The sequence below is a fragment of the Balaenoptera acutorostrata genome, chromosome 2 (assembly GCF_949987535.1).
Source record: "Balaenoptera acutorostrata chromosome 2, mBalAcu1.1, whole genome shotgun sequence".
NCBI lineage: Eukaryota > Metazoa > Chordata > Mammalia > Artiodactyla > Balaenopteridae > Balaenoptera > Balaenoptera acutorostrata.
Genome location: NC_080065.1, coordinates 127211834 through 127226814, shown reverse-complemented (window position 1 = coordinate 127226814; position 14981 = coordinate 127211834). Strand labels below are relative to the sequence as shown.

Below are 14981 nucleotides of genomic sequence, written 5' to 3'. Positions count from 1 at the left end.
TTAGAAGAAAATTAGGAAAATGTGTTATTGAAACTAAAGCTGCCACCTAATCCAATTCAAGAAACTTGTTTTTCTCTATGTCAAAATAACTATTTTACATACATTACACACACATACATATATACATGCATGTATGTGTATATATTATAAAACATTGTATATATAATTTCCTTAAAAATTTCTTTTTACTTTTAAAAGTTAATTTACAAATTGAAGGGTACAATCTGAATTCGCCCATAGCCACAGTAATTCTGAATACATGAACAAAACTGATACCTACTACCTTACGGAAAACTTTTTTTTTTTTTTTTTTTTTTTGGCTGTGCCGCGCAGCTTGCGTGATCTTAGTTCCCGGACCAGGGAATGAGCCCAGGCCACGACAATGAAAGCCCGGAATCCTAACTACTAGGCCACCAGGAAACTCCCCTTACTACACCTTAAGTTGAGGGAAATCAAGAACATTTTTATTTCCCTATTTCAACGGATTTTTAAAAAATGGGATCCATCAATATAGACACCTCACATAATTTTAAGTTTCCATGAAAAGATTAATGACAATCTTTTCCATTTTATTTAGTACATTAAAAACAAACAAAAATCCAATATTTGTTAGACTGTCCAAATTTATACACCACAAATTAAAACAGGTAAAGTGAGTATACAAAATAGTGACTTGTGCCTTTTTTCCCCTACCAACATGTGTGCACCACTCTTATTTCTAACCATCGGTCATGTACTTGCCACTATGCCACAGTTCTGTTTCAGAGAATATGGAAGAGGTTCCATCAAAACTGGTCAATTTTCAGTAATTAAAGCAGAACTGGTTATCACAAAGATCTAATTACCAAAAGTCCTGAACTACTGCAATTTTCTTTCTTCTCCCCCATTCCTTCTAAACATGCGTGTGCAAATTATAAAGATAATCTGGCATAAGATGGGAAAATGAAAGGTTAATTAAGGATGGTTTAAACTATGAGAAAATATAGAAAACTATGAAAATGAAAGAGTTGGGAGACTTCTAGTTTTTTTACTAAGAATTTATTAGCATAAAAGATATCTAACATACTATATTCCAGGTCATAGGTACTAGAATCAAAGAGCAAAACAACTAATGAGGAAACTACAAAAAGAACAGCAACAGAAAAAACAGGTGATCACCTGGTTCCTGAATTCTACCTCCTTTATGTTAAGAGTCTGTTGGAATGAAACTGAGTTCCATAAAAAAGCCACATTGGAATGGGGTTTTATCTGTTTTTCAGAACAGTGACTTTTTTTCACCTCAGACTACAAACTAAAAATAATGTCAAAGACTTCTTAAGGAAAGCTGAAGCAAACACAAACACCAACAAATACATAGCAGACAAAAGCCTCTGGCTAATGCATTTCAAGAGCTCAGCAGTCACCTCACCCTGTTACCTACCTGCACTCTCTGCAGAGATGCTGCTATAAGGTGGAGGAGCGTCCCCTGCAGCTTGTTCCGGCTCTCCAGGCTCTTCTTCATTCTGCAACTAAATAAAAATTTCACGTTTTAATGCCATCATAAAGCCAATTAGACAGAGGACAACCTGAAAACTGGAATAGCCTTTCTGGAAAGCTATTTTGCAATGTGTTTCAAAAGCCTTAAAATGAGCAAATCCTTTACGAAGTATTCTACTCCCAGGAGTTTATCCTAAGGAAGTAATCAGACAGAGGCAAAAAAGGTGCCATAAATGCTACTGCAGCAAAAATCAGAAACAACCGAAATACCAATCATTGGGGACTTATTAAATAAACTACAGTTCATCTCACAAAGGATTACTAAGTAACCACAAAAATGAAAATGAAGAAAATTCGATGACTTGAACAGATATTCGTGCTGTACTGTTACATGAAAAAAGCTAAGTTTACCAAACCATATGAATCATATAATTTGGTTTTGAAAGACAGATATGTGATGGAAAGCAGGTCTATAAAGATAGACACCTACAGTTTACACTGGTTATCTCAGGAGATGCACTTAGAGGGGATTTTTTCCTTGTGTATATGTATGTTCTAATTTCTTGTAATGAACATTTATCACTTAATTTTTTCCGTTAGAAAAATAATCTAATAATAACAATCTGTTAAGGCAAAGACAAATCACAGTAAAACCAAAGTTTACCATTATATCCAGTTTGTGCATAGAAATTATATCTTAAATAATTGAGATATTTACAAAAACATAAAATTTCACCTAATTCTATATATAACCTCTGTCAATACATCTTCCTCGTCCGTATCTCAGTAACTTTCTCACTAGTCAAATCTACAGCTCCAGTTACTTTAGATAACTGACATTGAAAGTGTCCTCCTGCCATTGCCAGTCTAGATAGTTTATGCAACTCATCTTCATAAACAAAGACATGTGATTTAATTTTTCCACTGTCACGACAGACTACAGCTCATTTAAAAGATGAACTGGCTAAGAGTCAGTCGATTGGTGGGCAGATGGGAATATGCTTCAGAGGTGATGGAAGTATTGCTACCTGATCTGGGTGTTGGTTTTGTGAATGTCAACTCCATTAATGTTTAGTAAATGTTATATAAATATATATGATTTATGCAGCTTTCTGTGTCTATATTTTACAAAGGAATTTTAAAGAAAAAATTAAAAATGTTAAAAAAAAAGATGAAGTGGCTGAGAATGGAAATCAATCTGTAAAGTACTAACAGAGTTATTTATCAGTGTAACTGACTTGGGGGTCTGGGTCCCAGCTGTGTACCATCAAGATATATAGAGCCAACTGAGCCAGTTGTAAAATACAAACCCCTCTAAACCAACTGCTGCAAAGAACTCTATCTTGAAACAGAAGAATAGAAAGCCTGACCTGTCCTAACATGAAGTAGATATTAAAGTAATATCTCAGCCTCCAATCTCTATGCTATTCAAAATCGGAAGCCAACAAACCCTTCTGATTAATACTGCAAAGCATTCAACTTCAAATGAATTCTTCTCCCAAATTTTCATCAACATCTACCATCTGGGCACATTTTTTTGAACCCTAGTTATCTAATGTTAAATCTAAGGCATTCCCAAAATAATTACATTGTAACATAAGATGAATTTTCCTTTCAAAAGAAAGGAAAGGACAAAATAGCTTCAGTAAATCCAAATGTTCCTGGGAGACCAAATCAGTAAATTATTTAAATAGAGTTCCTGGGACCATGTTCACTTGGAATACTTTTAACATCATCTGTAGCTCTCTAGACAGGGTACTCTCAGCCTACTCCTATCTAACCACTCTTGTGTGCTGCAAAAAGTACAAAAAAGCAGCAAAAAAAAAAGTTGCAAAAAGCAGCAAAAAGAGTCAGCAGCAAAAGCAGAGGCAAATACAGACTTATTTTCAAGAATGTTGCCTTAACTTACTGTAGCCAGTCATGTTCTTTATTTAAACCCAGCTTGATATTTTTTTTTCCAGCTTGATATTTTTGATTTGATAATTCTTTTATTTCCTGAGCTTGGTCAAATAATCATGTTACCTCTGCATAATTTAGGTTTTAGAAAGAAAGCATGAGAATTCTAAGAAATAAAGCATAAAGGAGTTTTAATGCCTGTATCTACAAGATAGGTTGCCTGTCTCCTAGCAACCTGGAAATGTGAAATTTGATCATTCCACACCAGGGTAACAGATAACAGAGCAAAGAAATGCCAATTGGCTCAGAAACCCCCGTTTTCTCTTTGATGAGGAAAAAAGAAACATTTCCAGATGAAAATTTTTACTCCATTAAAATTCACCACTTCAGAATCATATGAAAAAACATAACCAAGAAAAAACACCCACTATGATTATGGAGGCTCCACATACTGGGATGATCCCAGGACCTCACTGTACAGGGTTCCCAACTCTGGTGTTTTCTATAATGCTGGTGATAAATTTAGGCTCCACCAAGAAAGGTGTTTAAAATGAAACACTACGATGTGGGAGGGAAAGAGGCAATCACCTTCAAGAAGTATTTAGTGACCACCGTCTGTCTGAATAATAACTTGTTATACAACAGAAGCCCTAACTATACATCTTTTTACACTTTGGGGGCCTCTATTGCCATTAATTTGGCTCTGCCAGCCAAATAAGCCAGGCACTCACTAACAGGGGCAGGGGGGAGGGGAAAGGTGGGAGGACTAGAACTAGAGTGGGCCTTACCTATAAGGCTATGGAATTGGTTACTTGGTTCCAAAATGTATTTTTTAAAATATTTCTTTATTTTTTAAATTTACTTAGGCTGCACCAGGTCTCAGTTGTGGCATGCAGGATCTTTTAGTTGCAGCATGCATGCGGGACCTAGTTCCCTGACCAGGGATCAAACCCGGGCCCCCTGCATTGGGACCGCGGAGTCCTACCCAATGGACCACCAGGGAAGTCCCCCAAAATGTATTTTTAAGGTTCTCCTTTTCTGTCCTTAGGAACCTTTCCTGTGTGGCCCTCCCTGCCATATCCCTGGGGTTCAGGGATCCTCAGGCTCTCCCAAGGCTAAGAGAATAAGTGTCACTGTCAATTTGGGGCTGGCGTTGGAAAGATGCCCAGTCTCTTCTAGCAACTGGGTCAGTGGGAGCCTGAGTGCAACCTACCTTTTACAGATTCCTGGTTGTAGGGGATACTGAGAGACATGTCTGAAAAGTGGTGGGACTTTCTGCTCTCTCCCTACTGTGGGGGATGGTCCTTTGATTGTGTAATTGTGACAGATAATAAATACCTTTGCGGCTCTGGATTCTTCTCGTCACATAATTTTTTTTTAACAATTCTCATCAATTTTACTTATCTCCAAATAAGATTTAAACTGTGGTTTTTCCAAACAGAATTATACAATTACCTATACATGCCATATAAAATACTGAGTTTAAGACAAAACTATGTCTCCACTGCTGACAAAGGAATAATTCAATCATGTGAAAATTCAGATGGTCTTTCTCTTTGCCACTCCCCGGACAGTGCCCTTACTCCCACTTTCCTGATTACCTGCGTTCCTGCTTATACTCTGAGCAGACTCTGTTATGGCTCCCCAGAAGAACCCTAAAACTCTTCTACATTCCCATTTTATATATATGTCACAATCTCCTATGGTACTTCTTAGCCTTGATCGCCCTCAGGTTGAAAAAAAAAAAAATTACCTACAAATAGGTGCTAAAATGCTTTGTCCTCTAGATTTAGCCTGTGAAATACAGCACATCTAAAATAAAGGATGTTTCTTCTTCCTCTGTATCCTATCCATACTGTTGCTATTAGAAATAAGTATATGGTGTTTTAGTTGGACAACAGAATCTCCCGTATAGAAATCATACATAGCTCTAGTTCTAATAGAAACAAACTTGAATTAACAAGTTTAAAGACACGTAAACCCTACAGGTTTAAATTCTTATTTGAGCTCCCACCCCAGTAAGAAGGCTTCCTCACTGCCCTCCCATAAGTAGTTTTAAAGATGTTCTTCAATTGAGAAATAAGCTGTTTTTAAGCAATAGAAGAGCAAGGGCTAGGATTAAGCCTAAGTAAGGGTCAACATTTACAACTGTACAGGATGGCAGTACCTAAAGGCACTTACGTAAAAGTCATTCTTGGATTCTATTTACTAAAAATGGGAGAACAACAAAAAAACCTACTAAACAACAAAGAGAAAAACCAAAAACTCATAAATCCACGAGGAGAGGTATCAAAATATGCCTCATAATTCACACAAACACAACAAATATGTGGAAAATAATGCTGAACTTATCCAGTAAGTCCATAAAGTTACAAGTATTTTCACCACTCATTTTTTTCTTGGGTGAGTCCTATTTAAATGGCAAGAAAATTCTGGTAAGTTTTAAATCCCTTCTTTAAGTTAGTAACAGTCTCAGAAAAGCCTAAACTTTAGCTTTAAATGCTATTTACCACTTCTAATTTTAGAGTTAATTTCTAAAACTTTTACTTAAAATGCAATTTTTAAACCTCTCATTACCAACCCACTATTTCTGTGTACTCTTTAAATGCCACCAAATGAGACAGTATAATTACCAGAAAGTAAACAAGCACATTTCTTTAGGTAAACAACTGAGTATGCTATTTTACTGTGTTGTTCAGAAACAGCCGAAGTTTGTGAGGACTATAAATTTTCTATTGTATATAGACTATAGTTTTTTTGTAATTGAAGTATAATTGACATTCAATATCATATCATATTACTTTCAGATATACATTATAGTAATTCGATATTCATATACACTTCAAAATGATCATCACCATATCTAGTTACCATCCGTCACCATACAAAGTTGTTACAGCACTACTTACTGTTTTCCCTATGCTATACATTACAACCCCGTGACTTTTTATTATATTTTAAAACTGGAACTCTGTACCCCTTAATCCCCCTTCACCTATTTCACCTGGCCCCCAACCCACCTTCCCTCTGGCAACCACCAGTTTGTATATTTTTAATTGTATATAGTATACTGACTATAAAATATTCTACCACCACCAAATTCTTTACATTCAAGAATAGTTCTCCTGGGACTTCCCTGGTGGCGCAGCGCTTAAGAATCCACATCCCAATGCAGGGGGCCTGGGTTCGATCCCTGGTCAGGGAACTAGATCCCACATGCATGCCACAACTAAGAGTTCGCATGTCACAACTAAGGAGCACGTGTGCCGCAACTAAAGGAGCTGGTGAGCTGCAACTAAGGAGCCCGCCTACCTCAACTAAGACCCGGCACAACCAGAAATAAATTAAAAAAAAAAAAAAAAGAATAGGTCTCTGCTAAATTACAATTAATTAGGGGATGACATTTATATAAGGTAATTTTGACAAAGAGAAATTCAACACTAAAAAGACAATCTAATTTTAATAGACATTTCGCCAAAGAAGATATACAAATGGCCAGTATACATGAGATGCTCAACATCATTAGTCATCAAGAAATGCGAATCAAAACCACAAGCTACCTCGTCACACGGATGAATATGGCCATAAAAAAAGGAAAAAAGGAAAAAAATCAAGTGTTGAATATATGGAGCAATTAGAACCCTCATATACTGCTGGTAGGAATGTCAAGTAGTACAGCCACTGCGGAAAACAGTTTGGCTGTTTCTCAAAAAAAAGTTAAACACAGAGTTATAAAAGGATCCAGCAATTCCACTCCTCAACATATACTCAAGAGAACTGAAAACATATTTTCACAGAAAAACTTATATATGAATGTTCATAGCAGCATTATTTATAATAGTCAAATGCTTCATCAAATGATGAATGGATAAACAAAATATGATATATCCATACAAAAGGATGGATAGGAATAAATTAACCTAACCAAAAAAAAAAAAAAAAAAAGGCGGTAAAGTACTGATACGTGCTAAAACCTGTGTCAACCTGGAAAACATTACTATGCTAAGCAAAGGAGCCAGTCACAAAACGCCACATATTGTATGATTCCATTTATATAATGTCTCCAGAAAAGGCAAATCCAAGAGAGACAGAAAGTAGACTGGTGGTTGCCAGGTGCTGGGGAAGGGAAGAAAGGAGAGTGACGGACTGCTAATAGGACCATGTTTCTTTTGGGAGTGATTCAAATGTTCTGGAACTAGACAGTGGCAATGGTTGCAAAACCGTGTGAACACAGTAAAAATCACTGAATTGTACACTTTAAAAAGATGAATTTTATGGTATGTGGATTACATCTCAAAAAAAGAGTATTTTCTAAAACTGCAAATCTATATAATGCACATTTCATTTAAAATGACACTGAAAATTGACTATTCCAAATCAATATTTCCTTGCTAAATCAATGTCTATGTCCTTTAATGGGAGGGGATAGGTCCTGATCCCACCAATATCTCCAGAGCTTAACACGGAACACATATATATGAATGGATAAAAATAAAAACGAAAAATAACACATTGATTTGTAAACTCATCATGATTTTTTAAAAATTCCTGGGCTCCCCTGGTGGCGCAGTGGTTGAGAGTCTGCCTGCCAATGCAGGGGACACGGGTTCGAGCCCTGGTCTGGGAAGATCCCACATGCCACAGAGCAGCTGGGCCCGTGAGCCACAGTTACTGAGCCTGCGCATCTGGAGCCTGTGCTCCGCAACAAGAGAGGCCGCGACAGTGAGAGGCCCGCGCACCGCGATGAAGAGTGGCCCCCGCTCGCCGCAACCAGAGAAAGCCCTCACACAGAAACGAGGACCCAACACAGCCATAAATAAATAAATAAAATTAATTAAAAAAAAAAATTGGAGGTATACAAATCCTTTAAAAAAAATTCCTTAATATTCTCTTCCTGAAAAGAAAAATATTAGGATCAAGAAATTAAAAGATACTTTGACTAACAATCTGTTTTAAGAGCTGAGAATAAACATCATGATTTTTTTCTACTTTGTTTACCTAAAGATAACTTTAAAAACAAACAACCACCGGATTTAGACTATCCCCAACAGCAGCTCTCATGGCAGAGGGAAAAGATAAATGCAAATCCTCTTAACAGCAAAATGAAAACACAATTAAAAATCAAAATTCACCAAAGCAAAGTAATTAAAATAATGCTTTAAAAAGACAATGGCAATAAGAGATGAAAAGTATACTACAGTAAATTTCCTCAGAAAGGCCAGCAGTTCGTAAAGCTTTCTATTTAAAGATGTTGGTGGTTATCACCGTTAACATACATAAATACAACTGATGAATATAATCTGGTTTGGAAGGAGAGAAAATATTCTAACTCAGTATTTATGTTAGTCCTTAGAAATGAGAGCAAATGCTACAAACTATGATCACCAATTTGATGGCTTTTCTTCTTTTTTTCACCTGAGGTCCAAATAACAAGTGAAGGCATACCATCCAGAGAGAAAAGAGGAAGGCAAAATAGTAGCCACTCATCACCAACTCCAACTTTCTTAAGAAGCCAAGGCACTAGGAGAAATAACTCCTCATCAATGAAGGCACTAAACTAGCCAACTATGGCTATGATAGTGGCATTGTGAGATTTTTGGGTGGCACCAGAAAACTGCCATCAACCTGCCAACCCCTGGGATCCAAATCTTACATCCAAGTATTTTCACCACTGATGGCTTCACCAAGGCACTGTCAAGTAAATGGTGCCCAGTGTTTTCTGTCACCTAGCTTCAGCAAAATCTACAGCCAAGAGCCTTCCAGGTTAATGATAAGTGCCCCTCCACCCCTTGCCATGCTTCATGATTTTATAAAGATTGGGGAAATAAGGAACAATCACATGGTTTTCAAATAGGTAAGTCTCTCTGCTCCTGAACATAATATCTTTTAAGAAGTAGCATCCAACTATGTACTAACCAATCCATGACTTGAGTCTTACCTCTTCTCCACTTTTTGGTTCCATAAGAAAACTCAGTTCTTAGTTCAGCGCTCCAGAACCTACTTGGAGAAGGAATTAAACGTCCTAGCAAAGACAAGTTGAACTGGAGACTAAACACCTGGCTTGTTCCCCTTGCCTTTGACAGGACAGTTCATCTTTTGTTTACAGAATAAACAATATGAAAATAGGAGCTAGACCAGATTCATTTCAAAATAGTTTACATAAAATCTAGTCCATGAGTGGAAAATACTGTTTGTGTTTTTAAAACCCTACATGTTGTCCTCTTCTAAGATACGTTAAAGCTCTAAAATATCATCATGAAAGCAAAAATGAACTCCTAATTATTCACCACTTAAAATGATATATTAAGCAACACTTTATGAAAAAAAAAATTGTCCCAACAGAATGTGGACTACAACTGGCATCTATTCAATGGTTCTTTTAAATTTCAAGAACAATTTTTTACAATTATCTGTTCCTATTTATAAACTCACAACAGAACTGAAAGGATTTTGGACTTGGCATGCAGAACATTTCTACTCTCCATTAAGATTTTATACACACATATACACACTAATACACACATATACATGTATGTGTAAATGTATACATATAAAGACATATATATAAAGATACATATATTTAGGATACATATATAGCATACATACATATATATGTCTCTCCTAAAATCCTGACTGGTAAAACAATTATATAATGCAATATTAAAATTACAAAAGAAGTCAACCCTTTTAAATCAGTACAATGCAAGGCTATCATCAAACTACATGCCTATCTAGCAATATATTTAAATTAGTCTGATTTGTACAACTTTTCTGAAAAACAGCTGTACTGCAGAAAGAGTACTTAGAATGTAAATGCGGAGACTTCCCTGGTGGTCCAGTGGTTAACACTCCTCGCTACCAATGCAGGGGGCCCGGGTTCGATCCCTGGTCAGGGAACTAGATCCTGCATGCCACAACTAAGACCCAGTGCAGCCAAAAAAAAAGTAAATGCTATTAATGTAGATACATAACCTACAGGAGTAGAATTAGATGTAAATATGTTGTGATTCATGCTTTCCATTCTCTCCATTGCCTTTTCTTCTGCAATAGCCCACAACAGCCTTCCTCATGGATAGTCAGAAATTTGAATGATTTCATTCAATGAAATTTTACCAGGCACTATTACATGCCATAATCACACCAATTTGACTATTTCCCCTTAATATTCCTAAAAGAACACTTCCATTTTTTCATTAATTTACTAGGAAGACTGGTTGCTATTTAAAGCCATAATAGTATTATTTAGGCTGATAATTTGGGATATTAAAAAGTTAATTTGATGAAATTTGTTAAATGATGCTTTATGTACAATTATTAAGATCAACATTTGTCAACATGGACAAAATAACTTTTCCATTAAATCTATTGATAGAAGCACTATTCCTATATACCATTATAATAAAATGCCACAGGAAATTCTTTCTTAGGTACAGTAACTGGTTTCTTCTGGGCTCTACTTGTTTTTCATATGTCAGTATTTTCTACTCTGTGGTCAGCTTAGTGTTTGGGTCATCACAAGGGATGGCATATTTTTATCAGCAAGTTCCTGCAGAAGTAGTAAATATCCATCTTACAGATCTTCAAAAGTGAACTATCAATTTCTTCATTTATCGTTAGCTTTTTTGTGCACAAAGACATGAAGATGTTCACCCACATGTGCTTCTCAAATTAAGAACTTTTTATTCATTCAGAAGACCCTACTGAGAGAATGAAAAGACAACCCAGAATAGAAGACATATTTTCTGGACAAAGGACTCACATCCAGAATATATTAAAAAAAACTTCTAAAAAGCCATAACAAAAAGGAAAACACCGAACTGAAAAATGGGCAAAAGTCTTGAATAGACACTTCACAAAAGAAGATAGCCAAATGGCTGATAAACATATTTAAAAACTGCTGCATTTCAATAGTCATCACAGAAATGCAAATTAAAACCACAGATAATAGTTAAAATAAAAAAGCAGAAAATACCAAATGTTGTTGAGGGTACATAACAACCAGAACTCTCAAACTGGGAATGTACATTTGTAGAACCACTTTAGAAAACTGTTTAGCAATATCTACTAAAGATGAATTCATACATACTCTATGACCCAGCAATTCCACTCTAGTTATATAACCTGACAGAAACACACATGTTCACCAAAAGACATATCAGGATGTTCAAAGCAACAGTATTCATAACATTGGAAACTATCCAAAAGTCCATCAACAGCAGAATGGGTAACTAAATTATAACTTCACACAATGGAATATTATACAGCCATGTGAATGAATGAACACACAACAGCAAGGGTGAATCTCATAAACATAATGCTGAGCAACAGAAAGCAGACACAAGAGCATTTACTGTACGATTACACTCATGTAAAGAGCAAAACCAGGCAAACCTAGTCTGCCAGCTGAGTGGTTACCCAGGGTAGGGGCACAACTGGAAGGGCACATGCAGGGAGCTTCTGGAGTACTGGTAATGCTGTTGCTTGATCTGGGTACTAGTTAAAGTGCATGTTCAGCTTGTGAAAATTCACTGAACTACAATACACATTTATAATATGGGCATGTTTCTGTATGTAAATCATACTAACAGTTCCAGAAGGGGAGAAAAGGAGACTGGCAGAGGATTCGCGAAACCGAGTCCCCCTAAAACTGAGTTCCCCTGCTCAGTTTATGATTAATCTCTCTCCCAAACTTTATTTCGTTTCTGGTTCTGCCCCTGTTCCTCTCAGGATTGAGGGCTATCAAAGAAAAGGGGGGAATGAAACCAAGCAGGACCCTGTGGGGCCTTCCCAGGTACAAAAGCCCCTTCTTGTCCTTTGTTTCTTCTTCTTTTTTTTTTTTTTTTAATTTTATTTATTTATTTATTTATTTTTGGCTGTGCTGGGTCTTCGTTGCTGTGCGCGGGCTTTCTCTAGTTGTGGTGAGCGGGGGCTACTCTTCATTGCGGTGCGCGGGCTTCTCATTGTGATGGCTTCTCTTGTTGCAGAGCATGGGCCCTAGGCACACAGGCTTCAGTAGTTGTGGCTCGTGGGCCCTTGAGCACAGGCTCAGTAGTTGTGGCACACGGGCTTAGCTGCTCTGCGGCATGTGGGATCTTCCCGGACCAGGGCTCGAACCTATGTCCCCTGCATTGGCAGGCGGATTCTTAACCACTGCGCCACCAGGGAAGCCTGTCCTTTGTTTCTTGTTTGCAGAAAGAAAGGCTTTAGTCTCCTAGGCCATCCCGAAAGTTCCAAAGAGCAGGCTCAAGCCTTTAATGATTAGGACAATAGAGTCACAGGACTCCTAGTTCCTCCTGAAGGGATATAGATAACAATCTGATGCATATCTTTTGAGTTGTTCAGCAGCAACTAAGACCCTCACCTGTGGAGCACAGTGACTATGAGCTTGTGGCAGTAGAGCCCAAACTGGTTGTAACGAAAAGGTTGAGATTCCAAAAGTATCACTGTTACCTCAGCACCAACCAGTCAGAAGAAGGTCCAGGAGCTGATCACATATCCTACAATCCTCTTCCCTAACACCTGTCTTTAAAAACCCTTGCCTGGGACTTCCCTGGTGGCACAGTGGTTGAGAATCTGCCTGCTAGTGCAAGGGACACAATCCCTGGTCCTGGAAGATCCCACATGCTGCAGAGCAACTAAGCTCGTGCACCACAACTACTGAGCCTGTGCTCTAGAGGCCACAAGCCACAACTACTGAGCCCGCACGCCACAACTACTGGAGCCTGCACACCGCAACTACTGAGCCCATGTGCCACAACTACTGAAGTCCGCATGCTCTAGCGCCCGCGTGCCACAACTACTGAGCCCACGTGTTGCAACTACTGAAGCCTGTGCACGTAGAGCCCGTGCTCCGCAACAAGAGAAGCCTCCGCAATGAGAAGCCCGCGCATCACAACGAAGAGTAACCCCTGCTTTCTGCAACTAGAGAAAGTCCGCGTGCAGCAACAAAGACCCAACGCAGCCAAAAAAAAAAAAAAAAACCCTTGCCTGAAAGCCATCAGAGAGTTTGGGTCTTTTGAGCATGAGCTGCCCGGTTCTCCTTGCTTGGCACCTTCAAATAAACCCTTATTTTGCTGCAAACACCCTCTGGCAGAGTTTGGCTTTTTGTGCCACAGGCACACGAGCCCTTGCTGGGTTAACAGTGTAGACTGTGAGCCCTCTGCAGACCGGGAACTTCACATGGTTCACTGCTGTATTCACCCCAGCACTTAACAGTGAGTGGCATATCATGGATACCTTATTAGCACATGTTGACTAAAGCAAGCATGGAGGTGTAGCTTTAACGGAAACCTACCTGAAGAAATGGCAGCTAATCTGAATGCCATCTTGACTTACTAGTTCACATTTATCTAAAGCATTCGTATGACTTTACAAATCACCAAATAACACAAGGCTAGGTATGGAGCCACGTGCAGATGACCGCTGTATCTGCGGAAGGGACAGTGACGAGGATTCCATGAGTGATCAACAGCAGGTGGCATCCCATCACTACTCCATGCTTCATAAAGTACTATGCATTCCACGTATCAACACTATGGTTCCCGAGTTACCTATTTTAAAAAGAAATGGTAACAAGAGTATAAGAAACACAAAGGAGAAACAGACCTCTCCAACCTTCAGCTCTTAGGAAATAAAACACTTAGCATAGTGTATTGGGTACAAATAGGTATTCAGTAAATGTCTGTGGTACATACGAAGGAAAATTGGTATTTTGATTGATCACACTAATTCCTAGAAAGTTTTCCCTTCTAAAAACTACCAATTGGCATATCCAAAAAATGGAATATTCTACATTAAAATGATAGTAAAGGAACTTCGGGGTGGTCCAGTGGTTAAGAATCTGCCTTCCAATGCAGGGGACACGGGTTCGATCCCTGGTCAGGGAACTAAGATCTCACATGCCACAGGGCAACTAAGGCCACACGCCACAACTACTGAGCTCACGTGCCACAACTAGACAGAAGCCCGTGCACCGCAACTAAGACCCGACGCAGATAAAAATAAATATTTTTGAAAAATAAAGAAATATTTTTGAAAAATAAGCATGATTATAATTTCAAAAATAATAATAAGATAGTAGAGTCAAATGTACAGCCCCAGAAAGTGACAGACATGCCTAGAATCCAGAGACTCATGCTGACTGCAGCCTGCTTGGCTCTGCTAGCCCCATGAGCTACCAGAGCTCTCTCAGCTATGCTTGCTTATTATTATTATTATTATATGATGATGATGATGATGCCTGGAATACAGCATACTGGGACAGAGATTACGGATGGGGAAAGGTATTCTATTCAAGAGGCTGCCTTAACTTAGGCCTGGTCATGAGGTCCCCTTCTCCTGCAAGAACGAGAACCAAGAGGGAGATGCATTAAGCATTTCATATCTGTCCCTTCACCCCATCACAGAATGTTCCAATATGCAAGTGTATAATTGCTTGCATTTTATAATTAACACCACTCAAAGAACATGTCAGGCCATGACTGATGTTTTTTACCTCACTAAGTCTAAAGCTTACCAAAGAAAAGACCATCAAAAGAAGTAATTACAATCATAATTTTCCAGTTGAAGATGAAACACACACATTTGCCTCTTATACCTTCCAAAATCCT

General features: G+C 38.1%; 1 protein-coding gene across 1 annotated transcript in view; it reads right to left on the bottom strand.

Annotated features, from left to right (window-relative positions):
* Positions 1-14981, bottom strand: part of NDFIP1 (Nedd4 family interacting protein 1) — a 51124-nt gene that overhangs the window by 18543 nt on the left and 17600 nt on the right. The window contains exon 2 of the mRNA XM_057541315.1: positions 1421-1508. Coding sequence (XP_057397298.1) covers positions 1421-1508 — 88 coding nt within the window. The remainder of the gene's footprint in view (positions 1-1420; positions 1509-14981) is intronic.